The sequence below is a fragment of the Oncorhynchus gorbuscha genome, linkage group LG08, assembly GCF_021184085.1.
Source record: "Oncorhynchus gorbuscha isolate QuinsamMale2020 ecotype Even-year linkage group LG08, OgorEven_v1.0, whole genome shotgun sequence".
NCBI lineage: Eukaryota > Metazoa > Chordata > Actinopteri > Salmoniformes > Salmonidae > Oncorhynchus > Oncorhynchus gorbuscha.
The window spans coordinates 45,672,905-45,689,791 of record NC_060180.1 but is presented as its reverse complement, the minus strand read 5'-3'; the positions used below and the strand labels follow the sequence as shown (position 1 = coordinate 45,689,791).

The 16,887-nt window shown below is 42.1% G+C and overlaps 1 protein-coding gene across 2 annotated transcripts in view; it reads left to right on the top strand.

Moving 5' to 3' along the window:
• Positions 1-573: 573 nt before the first annotated feature.
• Positions 574-16,887, top strand: part of LOC124041724 (CDK5 and ABL1 enzyme substrate 1-like) — a 30,214-nt gene continuing 13,900 nt past the window's right edge. Inside the window, exons 1-4 of one of the 2 annotated variants that reach the window (XM_046359643.1) lie at positions 574-1,302; positions 11,573-11,644; positions 12,027-12,119; positions 13,421-13,498. In XM_046359643.1, coding sequence (XP_046215599.1) covers positions 740-1,302; positions 11,573-11,644; positions 12,027-12,119; positions 13,421-13,498 — 806 coding nt within the window. In that variant the 5' untranslated portion in view covers positions 574-739. The remainder of the gene's footprint in view (positions 1,303-11,572; positions 11,645-12,026; positions 12,120-13,420; positions 13,499-16,887) is intronic. The other variant, XM_046359644.1, reaches the window with a different exon arrangement.

Here is a 16,887-nt window from a genome sequence, read left to right as displayed (position 1 = left end):
CCGAGGATGTTTCCCCATGTCCTTCTTGTCGTACATTTTACCCTGTCTAGCTAACTAGTAGCCACTGAGACCTATTTATCCAAAATGGAAAAGTTCAATAAGTTTTTAAAAAATAGTGAAAAAAAATTAAAGATGACCTGTCATTCCAAAACCAGTTGACCAATAGAGACGCATCTTCTACGCTTCCCTTTAAACCCCCAAAAAAGGCAGCTAAAACGAAGGACGGGCAGGGTAAAGTAACCAAAGAAAGAAAATATTGCAGACAAAGAGGGAAGCGTTTCTTTGCAATCATTGAAAATGTTTAAATTAAAACCATTTTTTCCCGCATTCATTCACAATGTATTTGTTCTTGCCTTTCCACATTATTTCCATGCTATGTTATTTATTCGACCTCAACACGTGTGGGTTAATGTTTTGCTTTCAGTATCATTTTTGTTTGCATTAAGAATTTAATTCACGAATTCAAAAGGTTTGTTTGATATTAAAAAGGCACAAAAGTAATTCCATAGAAGAGGGGAGGAAAAAAACATTTCATACGTATCCCTGAAAGCTTATTGGTCCAATTTTTCTGCTGCCACAATTCACAATACTGCACACACGTGACCATCCTGTGTTTAGTCAGTGTAACGCTTGCACTTAAAAGACAAGCATTTGCTAAATACATAATCACTCTTTACACACTTTTAATGTCATCTTGACAAAACCGCTGCTCGCAGCTTCGTATAGCAGAAAGCGGACCATGGCGGCTGCCTTGAGCAGCAACACATCCACGCTTCAGATCAAGTATTCCAGTATCGAGCATACGCGGAAACGCATAGACCCTCGGAGGAGACAAGCCGCGCTGTCTTTTCTCAGTAACATTTCTTTGGATGGTCTACCTGTGCAAGATGATGCCGACAATCAGATCGAAGAGGATAATTCAATTGAGGCCAGGACTAGACAGAGCCTGGTTTCCACAGCAGAGCGCCCGCTGTACGCGGTTGGCAGTGGCGCTGCGGTAGCAATCCCCACCGCCGCCCAGGCGCTCGCTATTGCAAACCAGGCTCTGATTGCTAACACCCGAGCCAGTTTTGGGATTGGTCCCGCCGCTGCAGCTCCAGTATGTACAGATCCGGAAGGGGATGCTTTCGGTCCTTCGATTTTCAGTTCGTCCTTCTCTGTAGTACCAGCCGCGACTAGAAGCAGGCTCCAGACCTACACTCAGGGAGTCGTGCCTGCTGCCCACCCTAGGCAGGCTTCCCAGGTCTGCTGTCTAGAGGGAGGACAGATCGCCAACTCGGGACTGGAACTGCAGAGATCAAGGTAACTATAGATCTCTGCATCATGTAGCGTTAGTGTTTACATTTCTTGAGTTGTGAAGGAGTGACTGTTATGTATATCAATGTTGCCTATGTTGGGTAGACTACTGGCACAGAAGCTCACACAGGCAGTGTTTACACTGCACTCTCACAAATTAGGCATCATGTCGTATGCGACAATATTGCAACCCAGTAGTGTCAACACTACACCACAGGCTACAGTATTGCAACAGGTAAGTGTTATCTTGATGAAGGTCTTTGTTGAGTGAAGCCAAGAAACGTGATCCACAGTTCTGGGCTGGGCTAGGTTAGGCTAGGTTAACGTTTATCAACAGAGATAATTTAAATAACAGAACGGGTTCGTCCTGTCACATTTTGTAGCATGGTTGCTCAACGGTCATCATCTTAAGTCTTAGTCAGTGTACTGCTAAAGACATGTTAAATAAAAAGAGACAGACAGCAAAGACAAAGTGCCCTCAGATTTGTGAAACCGTATCTCATCAATGAGCGACTTATACACTTGTGTGCCGAGATTCATTAATACACCAATACACATGCGGTGGCCCATTGATACAAGTGTAATCAATGTTGCATATCAACCGGATGAGGTGGAAACGGTTAACCTGTTGTGCCATCATTTCGATTAGCCTGCCTTAACAGTATGATGCACGTCCTTTAAACAGAATTTGTAAAACATGTTCGGGATAGCACTGAAACCATGTGAGGTCAAACAATTAAAGGCATGTCCATAAGGAAGAAAGGGGTGACTTTTTCTCCCCCATGCAGATTCAGTCCCACCATGACTACTTGACAGGCATGGAGATGAAGGCCTATATGGATCAAGCTGTGGCCTAGTTCCTTTCACAGACCTCATCACTTCAGACAAATGTTTCCTATCTCGAGGACTGGTAATCTACTTGCTATCTCACATGGCCTAATTAAGTGAGAGCTAACTGACAATATAGCCTATTGGTTTGTACAGTATATAGAGCTAATGCTGCCCAGGTAGGCCTACTGTTTATTCTGGAGTTGAGGGTATGGGTATTTTCTCCCCATAATCTGTTGGATGTGTGTGTCTTTCTAAAGCGGCCCAGCACCTGCCGCCTTGCCCTCTCCTATGCGATATAAACATCCTGTAACCCAACACTCCCAAATACACCGTACCACGGATGCCTTTTATTCCATACCGTTGTTCACTCTGTAGAGTAGACCAGAGCACAGGGAAATATGAGGCTGACTCTTTCTCTCGCCACTGCAGGAGAGCTGTCAGTAACAGTCTTCTCTTTCTCTCACTGTGTCAGAAAATGCTGTTAGATACACTACACTCTCAGGCCACTCCACGATGGAGACACTCTGCGAATGAGACACTCTGCGAATGAGACACTCTGCGAATGAGGCACTCTGCGAATGAGGCACTCTGCGAATGAGGCACTCTGCGAATGAGGCACTCTGCGAATGAGGCACTCTGCGAATGAGGCACTCTGCGAATGAGGCACTCTGCGAATGAGGCACTCTGCGAATGAGGCACTCTGCGAATGAGACACTCTGCGAATGAGGCACTCTGCGAATGAGACACTCTGCGAATGAGGCACTCCGCATTGTGATGCGTTTAGTTCACCTTTTGACTTCATCGAAGTGACATTAGTCAAACTGCCCCTGAAATCTGTCATGAGCTAATGCTATATCTTAATGGTGAAAAGTACATGTAGTGTAAAACATGCCATTTGGTAATGAATGTGTTATGAAGTTTTTAAAAGCAGAATTCATGGGTTTTTATCAACCCCAACAGTATTTTACACAAAGTTGAATTCATTAGCTTACTGCAATATATTTATCTTGAAGGTGTTATGATGATTACAGTTTGCGTAGGGGTCTTCTCATTGCATTAGTTAGCCATGTAGTGAGCCTGATTTACAGTACCATGATTTATTAGCTAAACCCACACAGGTTATGGAATGCGGTCAGTCAGAGAAGGAAGCCCATGTAAACTGAATTATAAGCTAACTAGGGCGACCTGTTGATAGACCCTGGCCACATTTTCCACAGTCATACCATAGATGGGAGTCCTACAGTGGCTGGTTTGTTTTCTCAGGGCAGCAGCTTGGTGGAAACGTGGCCAGGTTCAGAGAACCCTGGCTGGAAAAGGAAAGGCAGGATGCCCAGGCTTTCAGAGACGCTGCCCGGCCAGGCTCTCCTTTCTCTCGTTTTCTATCCTCCACTTCCTCTCCCAAGGGCACCAGACTAGACATTCCTTTGCTTTCATCTCTCTGTCTCTCTCTCTCTCTAGATAATAAACAAAAGTGGAAAAAAAATCATATCCAAAAGTGGAAAAATAATAATATCCAAGTTTACTGGCCCAGCGCTCTTAACCTCTAAGCTACCTGCCACCTCAATGCTCACAAAAGTTTCAAATAATATAGACATTTGAAATGTTATATTCCTGGCTATGTACAGTTTTGTAACAATGTGCAAATAGTTGAAGTATGAAAGGGAAAATAAATAGACCAATAAATATAGTTTGTATTTACAATGGTGTTTGTGCTTCACTGGTGGCCACAACTCTTGCTGGAGTTTATCAACATTGGATTTGTTTTGTGGGTCTGTGTAATCTGAGGGAAATATGTCTCTCTAATAGGGTTATACATTTGCCAGGAGGTTAGGAAGTGCAGCTCAGTTTTCACCTGATCTTATTGGCACATAGCCTGCCTTCTTTCGAGAGCCAGGTCTGCCTACGGCGGCCTCTCTCAATAGTAAGGCTATGCTCACTGAGTCTGTACATAGTCAAAGCTTTCCTTAATTTTAGGTCCGTCAGAGTGGTCATGAACTCTGTTTAAGGCCAGATAGCATCCCAGTTGGCTTTGTTTTTTGGTTCTTTTCCAATGGCAGAGTTGCAAAGAAAAAGCCATATCTCAGACTGGCAAATAAAAATAAAAGATTAAGATGGGCAAAAGAGCACAGACACTGGACAGAGGAACTCTGCCTAGAAGGCCAGCATCCTGGAGTCGCCTCTTCACTGTTGACGTTGAGACTGGTGTTTTTTTTTCTGGTAGCTGCCAGTTGAGGACTTGTGACACGTCTCTTTCTCAAACTAGACACTAATGTACTTGTCCTCTTGCTCACTGGGGCCTCTCACTCCTCTATCTGTTCTGCTTAGAGCCAGTTTGCGCTGTTCTGTGAAGGGAGTAGTACACAGCGTTGTATGAGATCTTCAGTTTCTTGGCAATTTCTCGCATGGAATAGCCTTCATTTCTCAGAACAAGAATAGGGTGATGATTTTCTGAAGCTACTCAACTAGTCTAAAGAAGGACAGTTTTATTGCTTCTTTAATCAGGACAACAGTTTTCAGCTGTTCTAACATAATTGCAAAAGGGTTTTCTAATGATCAATTAGCCTTTTAAAATGATAAACCTAGATTAGCTAACACAACGTGCCATTGGAACACAGGAGTGATGGTTGCTGATAATGGGCCTCTGTATGCTTATGTAGATATTCCATAAAAAAATCAGCCCTTTCCAGCTACAATAGTAATTTACAACATTAACAATGTATATAGTGTATTTCTAATCAATTTGATGTTATTTTAATGGACAAAAGCACATTTTTTCTTTAAAAAACAAGGACATTTCTAAGTGACCCCAAACTTGTGTGTGTGTGTGTGTGTGTGTGTGTGTGTGTGTGTGTGTGTGTGTGTGTGTACAATCGTTAAGAACACCTGCTCTTTCCACGACATTGCTTCCACCTGGTCAGTCTATGATCCCTTATTGATGTAACTTGTTATATCTACTTCAATCATTGTAGATGAAGGGAAGGAGACAAGTTAAACCAGGATTTTTAAGACTTGAGACATGGATTGTATTTGTGTGCCATTCAGAGGGTGAATGGGCAAGACAAAATATTTAAGTGCCTTTGAACAGGTTATGGTAGTATGTGCCAGGTGCACCAATTATTCTAGAACTGCAACGTTGCTGGGTTTTTCCACACTCAACAGTTTCCAGTGTGTATCAAGAATGGTCTACCACTCAAAGGACATCCAGCCAACTTGGTACAAGTGTGGGAAGCATTGGAGTCAACATGTTTTTTAATTTGAAAAAAAATCTCTTTCCTCCTTCCCTCTCTCTCTCTTTTGGCCTCCAGTCCTGCTTCTGCTCCCAGCCAGCAATCCTCAACCCTCAGATCAAGTGCCAAAAGATACTAGGCCAGAGCTCAGGGCTGCTTAAAACCATCCTCTTATTCGGTGTGCCCTGGTTTGAATGCATGCGGATGATGGCTGGGTCTACATAGGCTGCAGTATTCTCCTGCTCAACCTAGACTCATAAATTAGGCTGGAATGGAAAAGGCATTGTGTGAGACGCCCACTCCGTCTTGCTGCTAAAGGTGTGTCCACCTGAGCTGTTGATCTGTTTGCCCCGGTTTAAATGTAAATGTATATTTAGCGTAGTGAGCATTGTTGGCACACAATCCATTTCATAGAAATGGTTGTTGATTGACAGTTAAGGCAGTTAATTAAATTGTGCATCGCAAAGTCTTCCCCATGTTTTAAACCATTTTTTCAGAAGTTGTCGTTGTGTTCAGAAGCCTACTATGAGGAGACTATGAAGCCAAGGGAAGCCATAGCAGAGAAACCACATGTGGTATAAAAGCCATTACAATGGTCTGGTCCTTTTGCAGTTTTGTGTGTGATTGAGTCATATCCTTTAGGTTAGGAGGTTGATTGTTCGGTGATGTCATAGCTGGCATAATCATATGTTTTTGTAAGCAACATACTTAGGCTAGTTTTCCTCTGAAACCCTTGAGACTTGAACTGTATGCAAAAGCTCCAAGCAGCTGTAGGGATATTGTTAAAAACGCCACCACAATCGAAACATTACTGGTAATGAGTCTTGAGACAAGCTCTTCATCATGGATTACTCCTTAGTTCCAAAATGGATCTCTGAATACAAGTTCACTAGTTCAAGTTCCACAATGCTAGTTGCACTGTTTCTCACCCTAGACTACATGCTATTTTAAGGGATGGAGGATGAAATGGATTCAGCGTTTTTACTTTGTCAAGCCACTGGGAAAGGGGGATACCTAGTCAGTTGTACAACTGAATGCATTCAACTGAAATGTGTCTTCCGCATTTAACCCGACCCCTCTGAATCAGGGAGGTGCAGGGGGGCAACTAACCACACGGTGCTGTGTCTTGAACAATATACAGTTGGGTTTATTGGCACCCTTTTGCACACTCCCCTGGTTGAAAGAAAGATCCAACAAAAGAGTCTAGATCAGAAAGTGTAACAATAACATCCATAGTTATGGACTTGCAAACAGAAGTCTTCAAAATGTCCAATACTGTCGGTAACGTTGTAGCATTAGGCTAAAGTTAGCTAGCTAGCTTATTGTCTTTGAGAGGGTCTGTTACTTAGGCACTACTAGCTACTTAACCCAAACATTTCTCTCCATCATTATAAAGCCATAGTTATTTTTTTGGTTTGACAGTCATTTCTGAAGATGATTTATTTCATGTGATTCATTTACGTCCGCCCTCGTTTTTAAGGTCAACCCTATTAAATGAACTGAACTCTCGTTTTAATATGGTGAGGATGTCTGGCCATTTTCTGTTTTGTGGTGGAAAATGAGCGGGTCGAGCATAACACATCAACCCTGTTACCCATAGATGGACAGGTTTGAGCATAACACATCAACCCTGTTACCCATAGATAGACAGGCTAGAATAACACATCAACCCTGTTACCCATAGATAGACAGGTTCGAGCATAACACATCAACCCTGTTACCCATAGATGGACAGGTTTGAGCATAACACATCAACCCTGTTACCCATAGATAGACAGGCTAGTTACCCATAACAGGTTTGATCAACCCTGTTACCCATAGATAGTTACCCATAGACAGGTTCGAGCATAACACATCAACCCTGTTACCCATAGATGGACAGGTTTGACCACATCAACCCTGTTACCCATAGATAGACAGGTTCGAGCATAACACATCAACCCTGTTACCCATAGATGGACAGGTTTGAGCATAACACATCAACCCTGTTACCCATAGATAGACAGGTTTGAGCATAACACATCAACCCTGTTACCCATAGATGGACAGGTTTGAGCATAACACATCAACCCTGTTACCCATAGATAGACAGGTTCGAGCATAACACATCAACCCTGTTACCCATAGATAGACAGGTTTGAGCATAACACATCAACCCTGTTACCCATAGATAGACAGGTTTGAGCATAACACATCAACCCTGTTACCCATAGATAGACAGGTTTGAGCATAACACATCAACCCTGTTACCCATAGATAGACAGGTTCGAGCATAACACATCAACCCTGTTACCCATAGATGGACAGGTTCGAGCATAACACATCAACCCTGTTACCCATAGATGGACAGGTTCGAGCATAACACATCAACCCTGTTACCCATAGATGGACAGGTTCGAGCATAACACATCAACCCTGTTACCCATAGATAGACAGGTTTGAGCATAACACATCAACCCTGTTACCCATAGATAGACAGGTTCAACTATTTTTTTCTTTTCTTTTTTTTTTCTTAAGCATTTTTGTGAAGCATTCAATTGCGCCTCCCGGTTGCACACAACAAGCTTCCATTCCCCCTGTCACAAGGGGATTTATAGCTGATTTAAGATGCAATCATCAACCCTGTTATGGTCAACCCTGTTACTTTATTTTGTACTTAAATGTCTAATGCAGAATTTTTACCTCGGTATTCAAATAATTTCTGGGTAACAATGAATTACTTTACTGTGATTGTTTTAAATTAAAATGGTAAAAAAGAAACCAATAGCTTCTTAGCAAAGAGTTTTGATAGGACTGACTGGGGAGAGGGAAACGGATCATTTGCTGTTATTGGGAAAGAGGTGATGTCACCAGGCAGGCCAAAATTCCATCCCACCACAACAGGCTAAAATTTCAGCCATTCTTTTCAAACAGCTCTTACACTAAAAGGGCATCATCATACTTTTTTACAATTTCACAATATTATTCCAACCTCAGTGTGGAAATATATATAAAACACAGTAAAATATTTGTGGGGACTGCACTGGGCCTTTAATGGGCACTTACTATAGTAATGTTTTTATTTAACCTCTTGATGGGAAAAATGTGTTCATACTCCCTGACTAAGGCCATAACGCCGAAGCGAGTGAGTTTAAAAAAATCTTGGTTCCATTGAACATGCCATACAAATAAAGGCATTTGAATTCGTTATATGAGGAGTGCCTTGGTCCTCCTTTTATCTTTTGTGTTTCTTATGAAGTTGAACATGTGCTCTTTTTGACATTCTGTTACAATAATTTGGTGAAATCAAATGTTATTTTGACCAAGTTACACTTTTTCAAAAGGCACCGAATTTGTGGAACGACCTATTTCATTCCACTCCATCACCCGACAGTGGAACGGGAAGGCAATGTCCATGGCAGGCTGCCAGTGGGTGTGCATGTGAAAATATTGTAATATTCTAGAGCACTACTGCGCCGTAACCTAAAAACAGCAAGCATAGCAGACAGGTTATATATGGATTTTGTTTTTACGTTTATTGCGAAGATTGATCATTGACCTTGCTTGAAATGATTCATTGTTAATTTGAACAGGGCTTGAAAACAACCACTTGAGGCAACAAAGAGACAAATAGGGTCTTTCATTGGCAGCTCTTACTAACAGATGCCATTGTTCTTTCAACGTTGAAGGAGGCTAGAATCCAAAGTAGCCTGTGCTCTACGTTGAAGCTTCTGAGTCTGACCAGACCATTGGATTGGATTCTATTGATCCAACATCCAACCTTACCCTCAGTTTAACATCCAATAGCTGGTAGTGTCAGAGTTTTGTCTGAAGTGAATGAGTGGTCTGGTCTGTGTGTTATTGTGTCCACAGTTTACACTGTTGTGGAAACTGTCCTTTGCCAAAAACCATGTCCTGTCTGGCCTGCCGTTGCTCATCTACAGTGGCTGGATCAAAGTCCTAGTGTCCCGCTGAACTGTGGAAACTAGTTTTCATGCCAGCTGGATTTTCAGAGAGCTCAGTTCCTCAGTTGTGTACCGTACGAACTGTGAAAGAAAAACCTATTAGTCAAATAACACTTGTATTCTGTCCAAAAACATTTTAAAAAAGGAAAGATGTCTCTGTGTTATAAGACTTTGCAACGTTATTATTTGTCCTCTACTCAAAAACAGTGATGGTGTGGTAGGCCATCTGTAATTGAGTGAACCTAATCATTTGTCATGGAGTACCTGGAACCAGGCCTGTATTTGTTCAGCTGACTGCTATTGCCTAGCTGTTTGTGTTAATATGTTCTCCAGGGAGAAGGTGGAGAGACATACAGGTAACTGCCAAAATAAAGGAAACACTTGAGTAAATTATGGTTACAAAGTGTAGTGAAAGCAAAAGCCTATTATTTGGGCGGGAATACTTTTTGTACATCATTGATTCTACACCTCACTTTGCTTAAGCTGGACTCAAACCTAGGTCTAGCGATTTACAAGCCAACACCTTAACCGTTACACAATGTTAGGATTTTGAAAGTGATGTAGTGTACGCCCGGCATTGATGATTGCGCCTCTGACCCACTCACATTAAACGAGCGTTGTGACGGCCGCATGCCCCGTGTAGGCAACGACATGGGGGTTTTGTCTCCGATCTCAAAAACCTGCCTGGACAGCTAAAGAGAGGCCCAACTCTGCGGAAAATCTGCCTCACTCCAGCAGGGGGCGTTTTCTTCCCGCTCACCAATACGGATAGAAGCTAAGTTTCATAATGCTTAGGTTCTTATGAGTACTGAAATAAGTAGAATGTGACATCCCCGCAACTTTGAGAAAAAACACTTTATATCGGAGTTGTCTCGAGATGGCCATGAATATGCATAGCCATCTCTCCATTGAATACAGGCAGTTGATGTCAACAACCCTCATCGAATATTCCAAAAAGTATTAATATAATTACATGTATCCATCATTCCAAAGGCTGGAGCTAGACAGCCTGTTTGTGGACAACGACTCCCGTTGTTAGGGACGGAGAGACAAGTATCTTATCAGTTTATCCATAATCAGAACATTTCCTAGGGTTTCCTGCAGCAACACTAGTGGACAATGCTGGTAGTTATTTTACTTCCACCGTGAATTTAAGTCCATGGTTCATGAGATGGATTGTAATTCTTGTTTTGTCCTTTATAAGTAAGGTTATGACTTAATCTAGAAAAGTCCAGATGACATTTCTCGAGCTTGTATAGGCTTAATCTCACATGTTCAGTAGGGCTGGCTGCCTATTATATAGGGGTGGCAGGTAGTAGTGTTTCGAGGGTCAGTAACTGAAAGGTTGCTAGATCGAATCCCCGAGCTGACGAGGTAAACATCTGCAGTTCTGCCCCTGAACAAGGCATTTAACCCACCATTCCTAGGCCGTCATTGTAAACAAGAATTTGTTCTTAACTGACTTGCCTAGTTAAATAAATGCAGCAATAGCCTAATAGATGTGGCTCTGCCTGTTGAGTCACGCAACCCAAGTGTGAAAGAAAGGCCTGTCTGTGAGGAAACCGTTCTACATGAGAAAATGCTTTCAGAATCATCCCTTGTCTTTATCCTCTCAGTTACCGACCAGACCAGTGCCTGACTCTAGATTGTTCTAACCATTCTACATGATCTCACACAGAGGCTGCCGGTCAGAGTTTCGAGCACAACAGTGGTCATTGATGACGGCAGCCAGGCAGTGTTGATGTCGGTGATTACTTGATTCAGTGACTGCAGCTCTGAGCTCTGTAAGAGGCAGCACAGCACGCAGCTGTGGAGGTTTTAGCTATGCCTCAAATCTGACTTGGAGGCACATGAGGTCTAGTTAGTTTAGGCTACTCATTCATTCTCCAGACCGTTAAAGAACTATCAAAATGATTGTCTTTGCTGATCACTGTTGCTTTTAGATCTTCTATATTTGCGTTCAGAACAGGACAGTGTTGACGATTTCTGCAAGGTTGTCCAATACTCATATAATGGTCTTTTTAAATGGATTATTCTTTGACCAAATTTGGCAATCATATTTCGCAAAGAAATCTTGCAATGCAGAATAAAATATTAGAAATAGGCCTAATTCTTATTGTGTCCAGCCTTTCCCCCTCCATGGCCAGGTCAGAGCTGTTTCGCAGCACCGCAAGTTGCTTGTAAATTCCATACCAGCATCTTTCCTAACAACTGCCTCTTTATTTCTCTCTCCTTCTCCCCCCGCCCTCTCTTCTTCTATCCTTTTCTCCACAGACGGAGGCTCATCTCTCAGCGCTCCTCCTTGGAGACACTGGAAGACATTGAGGAGAACGCCCCTCTACGCAGGTACTGCATAGCAACAACTGTCACAGACCGCACAACATGGCACGCCGCCCCGAAACATAAGTTTGGCTTGCTCATATTTTCCTCTCATTTTAGAGCTGTACTTGACAAGTCAAAAACAGCTTTACCCGGGGAACTATTTAGGTAGATAATGACATTGGGGGGGGTGGGACTATAATTTCACTTCAGTTTGATTTGTGGAGTACTTTTATGTCCTGTGGGGTAGTGATGGTGGGAACGTCATGCTGCTGCGGTATTGTATTGGTCTGGCTCCATCTCTCTGTTTTAGAGTTGTAAAAAATATACGTGGTCTTCACGGCTCAAATGGATCCCACTTAATCACATTTTTGTTTTGATCAGTCTTCTCTATTTGGTGTGTTTGTAGATGCAGAACCCTGTCAGGTTCACCCCGACCAAAGAGCTTCAAGAAGGTCCACTTCATCAAGAACATGAGGCAACATGATATGCGCAATGGAAGGTATGAATGGAAACGACGCCAGTCCTAATTCCATACAAAGTTTCAATGGAAAATGGCAGGATGCCCCCCAATGAACACTCAGCAGTTTGAATGTCCATCAGGTTACCCAACTTTAGCCTACGTCTTGGACAAGAGATGTAGGTTGTTAATTGAAGGTTATTCCTTATAGCTTAGAAGTACTGTATCAATTAATGTGCTATTGGTTAGTAACTGATCTTCTTGATCGATTCATGTGTCAGACTGCTCAGCAGTTCATTGGGAGTCCGGTCAGTTTTCACTGAAATATTCTCAAATTGAGTTTTAGAATATTTTGTTAAGGCTCACACCGGTTGAATCACAAATGAGTCGTGCAACACGTTTACAATGGTGTGGCATGTTGACTTAGAAATTCCAGAGCACTGAGGACATTTTAGCACACAGATTTATTTATATATATATATATATATATATATATATGCACACAGTTATATGTAGCTATTGTTCAGCTTCTCTCAGTAATGAATACTATCACCTTTTTGTGGCTGTTTTCTGGAATCTAAAAGGAAATGGACAGCTAAACTATTTCCATGGCACTTCATTTCGTATTACACCGATCACTCGAGTAGCTTTTTATTCTGGAATTTTTGAGCTACAAGCCTCAAGCTTCTTTTACACTTGGGTGTACCGAACCCATTTCTTTTTGATTAAATTTGTTTACAAATTATATATATATATATATATATATTTCCGTCCTAGGAAGAAAATAGAAGTACATCTATGCTGCTGTTTTTTTAAATTTACTCGTATCTAGCTTATCAGTGTGCCATATACAGTAGTATGACATTGCCACACGTTACATTCTGCCTGTGACATTGATATTAATCGATGAGTAGGCCTCTTATTGGGATGTCAACTCCGAAGGTATAAATCAGTGACAAACGTTTATGAAGCAGTAGTTATGCAAATCACTTCTTTCAGGAGCGATTCAACTGTACTGTTCTATCGTTCAATGTCTTTATGTGCGGCTGATATTCTGATATTGTACGATGAACAAGTTTGGTCTTTTTTTAGTCTCTTTAGACATGGCTAGTAGCCTCATTTTTAAAAGATCAACATACAAAATGTTTTTGTCCCCAAACCACTGACTACACAACTCTCACACAACACGTATACATATAAATAAATACAGGATTTCATTTAGTTTTCGAAATCTTGATGGTTTTACTGCACACTTTTTCCCCTCCATCTTTTAACCTGTAGATCTGAGTGTCTTTTTCAGAGTTAATTCCTAATTAGTATATTTATTATTTTTGTTTTTATAGGATAGTCCTAATCAGTGGCAGAAGATCCCTTTATAGTGTATTTTCTGTCCTGCCCTATCGAGATTGTAGCCAAGCAGGGTATGTATCCTACAGCATGCCATCCTTCTAACCTTTGTAACTTCGTTCTCTGCTTTCCCTCCATTCTCTCATGGGTTCATTCCACCAATTCGGTGCCTTTTGAGAAGCTACATGGTTCTTGCCATTGAATATAGGGGATAACACAAGGGGGGATAAAACAATAATAATATAGGGGATAAAACAATTACCTGCACTCCAGATCGCCAAATCAGCCAATAGATTGTATGGGCTTACTTGTCTAGAACACATCCATCCGGCCTCCTGAGTGGCGCAGTGGTCTAAGTGCTAGCTGTGCCACTAGAGATCCTGGTTCGAGTCCAGGCTCTGTTGCAGTCGGCCGCGACCGGGAGACCCATGGGGCAGCTCAAAATTGGTCCAGCGTTGTCCGAAAGAGGGTTAGGGGGGGGTTTTGCCAGCAGGGATGTTCTTGTCCCATCTCACTCTAGCGACTCCCGGGCCAGGCGCAATGCACGGTCGCTAGGTGTATGGTGTTTCCTCCGACACATTGATGTGGCTGGCTTCCGGGTTAAGCGGGCATTGTGTCAAGAAGCAGTGCGGCTCGGCTGGGTCGTATTTCGGAGGACGTACGGCTCTCGACCTTCGCCTCTCCCTAGTCCGGGATGGGTCAAGACTGTAACTACCAATTGGATACCATGAAATTGGGGAGAAAGAGGTTTAAAAAACGAGCAAAAACACATCAATCTGTTTACAGTATATCTTCATGACAAAGTATGTATTTCGCTTAGATGTGCTCAATATAAGCCATGTACCAATTTTTTAAAACTCAGTTTCTCCTTCAAATACCATCTCGCAATGGAAAGGGAAGACCTAGTCAGTTGCATTCGACTGAAATGTGTCTTCCACATTTAACCCAAACTCTCTGAATCAAAGAGGAGCGGGGGGCTGGCTTAATCGACGTCCATGTCATTGGCGCCCAGGGAGCAGTTGTATATGGGGGTTAACTGCGTTGCTCAAGGGCGGAACGGCAGATTTTTCCACCTCGTCTGCTCAGGATTCGAACCAGCCACCTTCCGGTTACTGGCCCAACGCTCTTAACCGCTAGGCTACCTAAACCCTGTGTGTCTGTGGGGAAAGGGCCGTTGTTGCCATAGCAATGTACTCTGCACTCACCTTGGCGGAGACCAACTGCAAGTTGAACTCTGTGAGATGGATTCCTAAATTGTTCAGGTGATTTTTACAGCCACTTAACTTGCTGATCTTGAATTTGGAATTATTGTGTGTAGCTATGTTTGCTAGCTAGCTAGCCAGCCAGCCCAGAGAGAGAGCATTGCATTGTGGGTTTTGTAGTCGACTTTGCACTGCAACAGATTTCCACACTGATTTTCGCATGTTGTTACCACCCTTGTTATAACAACAAATCACTTTTTTTATAAACAAATTCTCAGATTTGTTGAATTTTTCATGTGGCTTATTTTAAACGGCACATTTAATATAACAGGCTTCTGATTCTATTTTGGTGCACAATTCCTACTTAAAATAAAAGGCACTCTTTTCGTGAAACGATCCTAGTCCCTTTTGTTTCTGCGGATATAATCTCCTATAACTGGTACTTTATTACATTGGGAGGGTTGACCATTGTTAGATTGAACAATTTCCTGAACGGGTTGGTTTTGGTAGATACTTTTTTTTTTTTAGGAGAGATGAACAAGTAATTAATCACACCCATTTTCAAGGGAAAATCCACTCAAATTATACATTTAGTATCATCATGAAGTCTAATATCTGGAGAACCTTGACTGCTCACATAAAATACATTTTGGAACTGTATCAACAGTGGAGCACTGAAAAAAAATACCAACAAATAGTTTTTGGGTGGATTTCCCCTTTTAAGGCTTGTATCCATTTCCCTATGTTTTCATATAGTTCTATAGCGGAAGAGGCTGGTGTGAGGAGGTATAGGAGGATGCGCTCATTGTAATGGCTGGAATGGAATAAATGGAACGGAGGCTAATGTGGTATCTATGTGTTTGACCCGTTCCATTAATTCCATTCCAGCCATTACAACGAGCCCGTATTCATATAGCTTCCCCTACCAGTCCTCTGGCCTATAGGTTGCTGTTGGCTGTGTCTCGAGATCTCTTTGGAAGAAGTCATGAAGTTCAGTTAGTTTCATTCTAATAAAACACTGTTTTGCCCGTTGCAACCGTTTCTGCCTTTTGCTGTTATCATGTAGACTGCACCTTTCCTCAAGTCATTGCTGTCGTCAAAGATTCCGTAGCATGCTTTTATCTCAGCTCTCAACTTTGAACTTTGCATGCGCTTCGCTGCAACTGCACAACACGCATCACAACATTTTCGGAGTGGACCCAAATGAACCATCCATAACAGCGCATTTTGGAGTTTCTGTTTGGAGTTTACACCTGATACGATGTGTTGTTTATCCTCCCTGTGTGGTTAGAGGAGATATTTTCTGGCCCTTGGAAGAGAAACCCTGGCTTATCAGTAGTCATCGTCCTCATTGCAACACAAGGTTCAGACTCCTACATTTTATGGGAACTCATAGTAGTCCTGAACACTCTCCGGCCTGGTATCCTCCCATCTGGCCTGCCTGCCTGTCTATGGGGATAGTGGCGGTGTTGTTGTGACCTAGGTCTTAGTGCCCCTCCAGAAAGAGCTTCTTGTTTTGGAGGAGGCGTAAGAGAAAAGGAACTGATCAACACAGAGAATAAAATGGACAGAGAGAAAGGAGCCTTTCCAGGGCCGTGACCTCTTTGTTGATGTGGCGTAGTCTTCCTAAGACATCAAGGGGTTGTAAAGAGCTCCTAGTTATATCCAATAGCTGAGCCCTGACTGCCTAACACTGCCACAGAGGTTTTCGACAGCATCAAAAGGAAATGTGAATTATAATGAATGGACATTTTTGTTGAGGTTGCTAAAAAAATGTAAGGGAAAATCCAGTCTGAAATTTCAAAGTGGAAATTACAAACTTCAGCAGACTATTTATTTTTTAAACCTCAAATCCACTGCAAGTTTTAGATTTCCTGCATTGCAGGAATGTTCTACTGCAACAGCCTACACCTGTAATTGACCGTTGACAGTTAAATAACGTTTTTGGATGGGTCTTGGGAGTGTCACTACAGCAAAATACACTTTGACTATGTATAGAACTGCCCAAGCTAAAATAACATGCCTGTCCTAAATGGAAATACTCAGTACCATGTACAATTATGATCACTGACATTATGTCCATGAGACAGATGGTGCATTCGGAAAGTATTCAGACCACTTGACTTTTTCCACATTTTGTTACATTACAGACTTATTCTCAAATGTATGAAATAGTTTTTCCTCTTGTCGATCTACACACACACACTACCCCATAATGATGAAGCAAAAACACGTTTTGAGAAAGTCTATTACAAATTAAA